The sequence below is a fragment of the Squalius cephalus genome, assembly GCF_949319135.1.
Source record: "Squalius cephalus genome assembly, chromosome: 14".
NCBI lineage: Eukaryota > Metazoa > Chordata > Actinopteri > Cypriniformes > Leuciscidae > Squalius > Squalius cephalus.
Window position 1 is genome coordinate 10,481,308 of NC_137135.1, and position 8,760 is coordinate 10,490,067.

Consider the following 8,760-nt stretch of genomic DNA (forward strand, 5'->3'; position numbering starts at 1 on the left):
TTAACATCCAGCCATATACTGTATAGTTCACATATACTGATTTCCCCTCGTCATGCCCCGAAACGCCCCTGGTGATTCATGTCACTCAGATTTAAAGTAACAGTGTTGAAACCACCATACACTATATCACATCACATGACAGTTTAAGTTTTTTTTTTTTGTTATTTGTTTTTGACACTAACACTCAGATGACCATGTTTTTTTTTTTTGTTTTTTTTTTACAGATTATTTTATTTATGTTAATTAATAAACGTTTAACTTATGCAACTGCTCAGATTTCACTGTGTCCTCCTTTCATTTGTCATTGAGCCAGTTGTGCATATTTAATCTGTATTTTAGTCTTTATCTTCAGTTACTTATTTAAAAAAAAATGTTTTTGGTACTTTTAATTATTCTTTATCCTCTGTTTTTTTTTCTTTTCAACACTTTGCATGATAAATTGTTTAAAATGTGAGCTATAAATGTAAATAACACTTGTCATAATGTGATACTCTGACATGACCATCCATAAAATGCTATGGTTGTTAAACATGCCAGGTATTCACATTTGTGCATCTGCAGGAAAAAATATTGCATTATGCATCATCATCCTGCACATGCTAAACATATCTTAATATGTTACAATTAAAAAGTAAATGCACACTGTTCTTAGGAGGGCCATTTTATATCCTTTGCATGACATCTCTTAAAACAAAAACTGTTGCTTATCGTACTGGGACTGGGAGTTACTTAAGTCCTCCTCTGAGATCCCATTGGTGCCTGTAAGTTTGAGAAAAAGAGCATCTCCTTTCCCATAGGCAAATGAAGAGTTGGACTGATTAGTCTTAAAAGGATGAGAAATAAAGAGGTGAAATGTGAACACGAACGCGCTTAGAGGACAGCGACCAAGAGAGAGGAAAGAATGATGTGATCCATCGATAACGACTGACGATGCTGCTGACAGACTGACGCTGAACTCTCGTGTCATTTGAGCTCTTGTCAGAATGCAGGGAATCAGCACGCGCGCTCACGCGATTTCTGTGGATGCTTCAGGAAAAAGTTGCAAGAAGATGAAGGTGGACAATATGAAGAATGAGAAATGGCAGTATGTCTTGGAATATGACAGAGATACACCGAGAAGAACTTTCACCGACCCACAGGGTTAGTGGATCATTTGTGAAGGAGGGGGAAACATTTTAGCATTGTTTGACAGTTGTTTTACTTATTTGTATTAGGCTACCATTTGTGTAATCTTGTTTTTATTAATTGTGAAGATCAGCGAAACAACAGGAAGAAAAAAAGCTTGAAGTTAAGAAAACCTGCAGGGACCGAATCTGAAGCTGCGAGAGAAGTTCGGGTAGATCTTCAAGGATCTGACCTGTGGAAGAAATTTCACGAGATCGGCACAGAGATGATCATCACAAAAGTTGGGAGGTAGATGGCAATATAGGCTTATTATAGTTCTAAAATCAATGACAATTTAACCTGGCAGCAAATCAGTATGTTACAGCATATACAGTCAGCTATGCTATATTACAGCAAAATGAGCTTGTGACCAATTAGAACCAAACCTGTGGTTTCACCTTGGTTTTTAATGTTATGTTTTGGTGCTGTAAAACACAAGGTCACACACCTTTAAAAAAAAGGCAAGTAAAAAATACAACTTTGAAATCTTGAGAGTGTGTAGGGCTAAGTGGTATTAGATAGTCTACTTATTATGTTGATATCAAGTGTGTTTATCTTTAATATTAGTATAGGGCTGGAATAGGCTACACTATACAACTTTTAAAATCTGAACAGTTTTTAAATCACTAGGCATAGTAGACTTGCTGACTTTGTGGTCACAGAGAAAAACTGGGCATCATAGCCTACATGGCTGAGATTCACACACCACACTATTAAGTTACACAATATATCCAAGCAAAGAGGTGTGTGTTTCTGTGTGGATTTATTGTGTTTAAAATGACTTGACAGTCTGGTAGTGTGTTATCCTCATCTGTTTTGTATATGATGCCCCGTTTTTCTCTGAAACCTAACCAGTTATAAAATCAGCAAGTGTATTAGGCCTAGTTTTTTTTTAAATCTGTTCAGATTTTAAGACATGTAGTGTATTCCAGTCTATGGAGCTCCTAAGGGGACATGATGGTGGAAAAAGAATGGAAGGAAAAATAATAAGTTTTTGCTTTGGCGTTCTCTCAAAATGTTTGCATTCCCCAAGAAACTTTGCGTTCTCTCGCCAAAACTTTTGTGTTCTTTTCGAGTGAACACAAAGTGTATCGGGGGAATGCAAACATTGAGCGAATGCAATGCAAAGCGAATGCTATGTTTCTCGGTTTAACGCTAAACGTTTGCGAGAGAACGCAAAAGCATTTCCAAACTTTTTTTTATACCATTTCATTTTTCTTCACCATGTTCATTTAGGGGCTCTGTACTAGTCTTTTGATCGCCAATGACTGGATAAACTCATACTCTGAAGCTAAAAAAAATGTGCCCTTCATACACCACGTGATTTTATGTGAAGTCTGTCAACTCCTTACCAAAAAAATCTACAGCCTGTCTGTCTTTCAGCTTCTAGAGTTAACTTATCCAGAATGCAAAAATTGGCAAAAGTTTTGTAGTTTGTATAGCCTTTATTTTGACCTATTAACTATAACTGTATTAGACTATTCAATATTTTTATCTGTAACTAGCCAAACAGCTGTAATGATTTTATAATGTCAGTGTTGATTGTGTATCTGAAATCTACTCAGGAGAATGTTCCCCTCTGTCCGAGTCAATGTGCACAATCTGGATCCCTTGCAGCAATACTCCATTGCCATGGACATTATGCCTGTGGACTCAAAGAGATACAGGTATACTGTGGTCTGTCCTGCAGTCTGAAATAATTAATTAAAAAAACTAAACATGACGGTCAAAATAACATAAATGAAAATGATGTGAAGGGAAAAAGATTGATACAGATGATATAGATAAGGTGTATCCTGAATTATTAAATTATATACACTTGCTTCAAATGATTAAATCATGTATTGATTGGAAGGAATAATACTTAAAATGAAACGAAGATATTGTTGTTATCTTCTATGCTAGGTATGTGTACCACAGCTCTCAGTGGATGGTGGCTGGAAACACAGATCATTCATGCCTTTCCCCTCATCTGTATGTCCACCCGGACTCACCTTGTTCAGGAGAGAACTGGATGAGACAGGGGATTAGCTTTGATCGTGTCAAACTCACCAACAATGAGATGGATGACAAAGGCCATGTGAGTTCCCTTACTTTCACATGACTAGCCTAACTCTACACTACAACATAAATCAATTGACAATTACGCTTAAATATAAATACAAAATGTGTCCAATGTCATTTGAAATTCAGATAATCCTGAAGTCCATGCATAAGTACAAGCCACGCATACACGTTATTCTGCATAGTCCTCTTGAATGCGTGTCCCAGACTCTACTATCACTGCCAGCGGAGGGTGTGTACACCTTCTCCTTCCCTGAGACTCAGTTCACCACTGTCACTGCCTACCAAAACCAACAGGTAACTTATCTCAACAGTTCTCTGTTTTATCTTGGATTAATATAAATTGAGAGCAGAACGTGAAATGTTTAGCTTCATATGGTTCTGCATTTATGTAGGAAAGTCAAGTCTGGGATTACACTGAAATTTGAGTTATTTGTTTTTTTTTCAGGTTTCTTTGATGTATAAAAAGTCTAAAAGAACAGAATTTATTATAAATATAACTTTTTATAATATTTCTTAATTTCATAAATGTCTAATTTTTGAATTTTTGAAAAAATTTATCAATTTAATGTGCCTTTGCTAAATAAAAGTATTAATTTCTTTATTTTTTCTTTTAAATTTTACTTACCCCAAACATTTGAATGGTAGTGTATCATGATTTCAAGAAATAAATAAAGAAATAAAGCCGTTAAAACTGTTTTCAACATTGATAATAATAAGAAATGATCTTTTTTATTTTCTTAAAGCTCATGTGACTTCTGAAGACTGAAGTAATGGCTGCAGAAAATTCAGCTTTGCCATCACAGGAATAACATTTTAAAATATATTACAAAAGAAACCAGTTCATTTAAATTGTTATAATATTTCACAGCATTACTATTTCTACTGTATTTTTGATCAAATAAATGCAGCCCTGGTGCAAACTCCAAACTTTTGACCGGTAAATTCATCAGAAACTATTGAGCTGTTTTATATTTGAATTAAAACAGTATGTTTATTAACCTGTTTTACTTGTGGGGACTGTTGAATGTAGTTGATAATTTTACTATCCTTGTGGGTGCATTTAGGTTAAACACATTTAGCAAAAATCTCACCCATATTATAATTAGAATGATACCAATAATTAATTGCTACAAACACACAAACACAAGTTCTATGTTTTCCTTTGCATTCTTTTAAACTTTGCATTCCACAAATACTAAAACCTCTGGAACCTGTAATGCTATGTAAAATCATTCAGATTGAAGCACATTATATTAAAACAAATTTTTCCCAGATGCATCTGTAAATCATCTGGACAGTAGACCTGAAATTACACAGAAGCATTTGGGAGTTATTTACACTCTTTGTTCTAAAAACAAGAAACCACAGGACAGACAACTTTTCATCAAGGTCTTGTCTTAAAAGGATTGTTGTATTATTTATATTTCAGTGACAGATTTCAATTGGGTTTACTTTAAGCACTGTAAAATTAATGGTCTGTGTATATATATATATATATATATATATATATATATATATATATATATATATATATGCATTTGTTGCCAAAGTGACTGATTGTATTTTTCCTTTTTTTTTTTTCTGGTACCTTTTAAGATAACAAAACTGAAGATTGACAGGAATCCTTTTGCCAAGGGCTTCAGGGAACGAAATGGGTAATGGATGTTATTATTTGTATAAACTATTGATATCACATACAGTGCACAGCATAAATGAGTACACCCCCTTTGAAAATCAAGATTTTTATCCATTTCTCAATGAATATGTGACCAATTTGCTAAAAATAAAATGTGTCAACATGTTTTATTAAACATGAAATTTTATTAACATAACAGTGTGGTCACCTAACATCTTTAGCATAAGAAAAAAAAGTACATACATGATTACACCCTACAACAAAGTCAATTAAATCTAATATTTTGTATGGCCTTCTTGATTTTTAAGAACAGCACCAATTCTTCTAGACATTGAATGAAAAAGTTGACTATATATACAGCTACATCTATCTTTCTTCATTCTTGAAGAATGAGTTCTTTCAGATCCTGGATGCTGGAGGGATTCAACTTGTCTTTTCAGAATTTCCAACAAGTGTTCTATTAGGTTCAGGTCTTGTGACATGCTTGGCCACTGAATCACTTTTACCCTGTTCTTCCTCAGAAATGAACCAGTGACCTTAGATGTATGTGTTGGGTCATTATAGTGTTGAAAGAGTGCCCGGTGACCTTGAGCACAGAGTGATGGTAGCATCTTCTCACTCAGTATTTCACAGTACATCTTTGAATTCATGATGCCATCTATGAAATTCAACTCCCTGACTCCTCCAGCACTCATGCAACCCCACACATGAACACTGCCACCACCATGCTTTACTGCTGGTACCATGCATTTTTTTTATTGGACTCCTTACCCTTGCGACACCATACAGTTTGGAACCCAACTGTGCTGAACTTTCATGGCGACTTTCTTCAACTTCTCTCATCACAAAACGCTCTTGACAAGGTGTTCCGTTTATGGCCTGGATGTCTCAGAGAGCTTCCCACAAGTCCATCCTTTTTTCATTTTTGGATCACTTTTGCGACAGTATTCAAACTTATTAGCAATGCTTTACTAATTTTCTTATAACCTTGGCCTTTTTTGTGCAAAGAAATAATTTTATTTCTCAAGTCTTGTGACATGTGGTGCCATTTTGTCAGCATTATATGGGAGTGGATTTTCTCTCTTAGAAACTCTTAATGGTCAATCATCCTGTGGCCACCTGTGTGAGGATTGATTAGATGCATCTGCTGGTGAATTCCTGTTAATAACAATTTTATTTTATGTTTTCTCCTAACGCATTCATTGGGGTGTACCAATTTTTGCTTGATGATCTTAAATTATTTTGTTTGAATAGTTCCATTTTTGGTATTGACTAATCTAATTTAAAACCAGTAATCCAGATTTGAACAAATATATCATTGTATAGAATCCCATAGAAAATATTAATTTAAAAGCGAGATGGATGTTTTTCTGAGAAATATTGTCAGGGTGTACTCGTTTATGCTGTGCACTGTATATTTGCAAATCTATATATTACCTTGAGGTTATTACATTAGCAGAATCATCTAAAATAAAGACATTATAATAGCGGTATTTTATGATTTTCAGATATCTGAATTCTCACCCTCTCACTCTTCTACAATGCATTTTAGGGGTGTGCTGGGTGGGATTCTGGAGTCGTACTCATGGCACAGTCCCTTTAACCTCGATTTCAAATCTTTTGCTATGGAGCTACAAGGTTAGCATTTATAATTCAGAATATTTAATTATTTTATTTCAGTTTAAATGTTTTTTTTTTTCCTCCTAGTAATGGTGAAAAGTTTTGATAGCTAAAATGTTCATTACCTAAAGTGGTTCAGTCAAGAGCCATCATATATATATATATATATATATATATATATATATATATATATATATATATATATATACACACACACTACTGTGTAAAAGTCTTAGGCACTTCACCTAAATAAAATGGTTTTAAGACAGTTATTTATATATTTTGCTGTAGTGTGTCAGTAGGAAATATCAGTTTACATTACCAAACATTCCTTTTGCCATTATTTGTAATAATCCAGTGAGATTTTTTTATGCAGAAGGAGTCTGACAACAGCTGGTATTATCTGAAATCATCATCATCGAGTCTGTCTGTAATTACATGAAGAAACAGAAAAAACTGAGACAGACTAAATCTAGAAGAACTGCGGCAACATCTCCAAGACGCTTGAAGAAACTTTCCTGCAAAGCCATAGTACTGTGAAAAGTTTTAGACATTTGGGTAAAAATGCTGTAAAGTGAGCATGCTTTCAAAAATAATGTCAGAAATAGATTTTATTGAGCAATTATCTTCTATTAACTAAATCACATCAATATTTAGTGTGACCACCCTTTTTGATTAAAACAGCTTTTGTACATAGTTTATCAGATAGCTTTGCTGGTAGGCTTCTTCAGGCATCTCTGAGAAGTTCATCTGGATTTAGTCTTTCTCAGTTTTTTTTCTTTTTCTTCATTTAATCCCAGATGGACTCGATGATGGTAATATCAGATCTCTCTGTGGATTATTACAATTAAAAGTCTCACTGGATTATTTCAATTAATGGCAAAAGTAATATTTAGAAATGTAAACTGATATTTCATACTGACACTACAGCTAACTAATTTTTATTTATTTATTTATTTAATTTATTTTGTTCACTGCAGGCAGATGTTATGGATCTTCAGCGAGCTTCGACATCACCTCATCAATGACATCCTTCCTGCCCAGCTCCTTTGCTCAAGCAGCCCATCCCATCACATTCACAAGCCCTCAATGCTGCAAGATACTCCCTTCAAACAGTTTTCAAACATACAGGGCCTACTGCAACATTTGCCTGGGCAAACTCAGTAGTTACATTGGGTTGCGACCCATGTTAGACCTCCCCTTCATGACTAATAAAAAGAAAGGAGATATCTTTAGGAGTTACTGGCTTAATGATTCAACCACCACAAGTACTTCTGTGCGATCTATCCCCAACATTTCAGCTGGATGGACCTCCGGACACTATCAAGCTGAAAATGACAATATGGCATCAGCCTTTGTGTCACCATACAGCTACAGTTTCCCCATGAGGCGCCAATTCTCTACTGTTGCTCATCATCTAAAACTGGCTCACGGTGAGAGCCCTGTTTACCAAATGCCCATGATTTCCTCAAACTGTTACTGTCCCTGACTTCAAACCTGTCAAAACACATATTCTAGGCCCTATTTACACCTGGTATTAAGATGCGTTTTGGATGATCGGATCATAAGCAGACGAGGGAGACACATGCCCATTTACATCTGGTGTTTTAGTCCGTCTCTTTTGTACACTTTCAACCACTTCTGTCCTGATTTCTTCAAGGAGAGGGTCTATGGGTGGGTGAATAAATGAGACAATTGAAAACATACGGAGAGCAGCAGCTTTTGTTTGTGCTCTGACGGCCGCAAGACCAGCCGAACGTTGTGTGTACATTAAAAATCAGGAATTGTGAGAGAACATTGTGCTTGGTATGTTATTTATCTTCAAACTAAACTTGGGTTTTCAGCCGACAAAGTTTAAATCCCGTCTGGCTTGTGTGCGTCCCATAATGTTTACGCAGTTAGGTCAGTAGGTGGAGAGTAGGCCGTCTTTTGTGGTTGTTCGAACGCAGTCGACCACATGAGCGTTTACAATATGAAAGCAATCCGGTCGAATGCATTTTCGACTACCTCTGGAAGTGGTAAAAAGTGCACAAACATTTAAACCCCGTTTACACATGTATTTACCGCCGTCTACGTGTGATCCGATCGTCTAAAATGCATCTTAATACCAGGTATAAACTGGGCCCTAGAGAGGGCCAATGCAGCATGATCTCTTGAGCACACATACATTTATTCGCATTTGTAGACACTAAAATATTAACAGCATTTGAAAAATTAATCATTTTTGTATTAACAACTTTAAAGAGGTACAAATGTCTATGAATCTAGACACT

General features: G+C 35.4%; 1 protein-coding gene across 1 annotated transcript; it reads left to right on the forward strand.

The window, feature by feature from the left end:
- The first annotated feature begins 874 nt into the window (after positions 1 to 874).
- Positions 875 to 8,331, forward strand: tbx22 (T-box transcription factor 22). Its single transcript, XM_079892434.1, has 8 exons — positions 875 to 1,140; positions 1,254 to 1,413; positions 2,730 to 2,831; positions 3,070 to 3,244; positions 3,358 to 3,525; positions 4,828 to 4,886; positions 6,420 to 6,505; positions 7,468 to 8,331. Exons 1-8 carry the CDS (start codon positions 984 to 986, stop codon positions 7,974 to 7,976), a joined length of 1,416 nt encoding a protein of 471 aa, XP_079748560.1. The 5' UTR covers positions 875 to 983; the 3' UTR covers positions 7,977 to 8,331.
- The last annotated feature ends 429 nt before the right edge of the window (positions 8,332 to 8,760 follow it).

What these genes read in the sequence shown, in the direction of transcription:
- tbx22 (XM_079892434.1), top strand. Translation starts at nt 984, where the DNA reads ATGCAGGGAATCAGCACGCGCGCTCACGCGATTTCTGTGGATGCTTCA. An exon ending in CTGCCTACCAAAACCAACAG is followed by an intron (nt 3,526 to 4,827) that starts GTAACTTATCTC and finishes GTACCTTTTAAG; the next exon opens with ATAACAAAACTGAAGATTGA. An exon ending in TTTTGCTATGGAGCTACAAG is followed by an intron (nt 6,506 to 7,467) that starts GTTAGCATTTAT and finishes TGTTCACTGCAG; the next exon opens with GCAGATGTTATGGATCTTCA.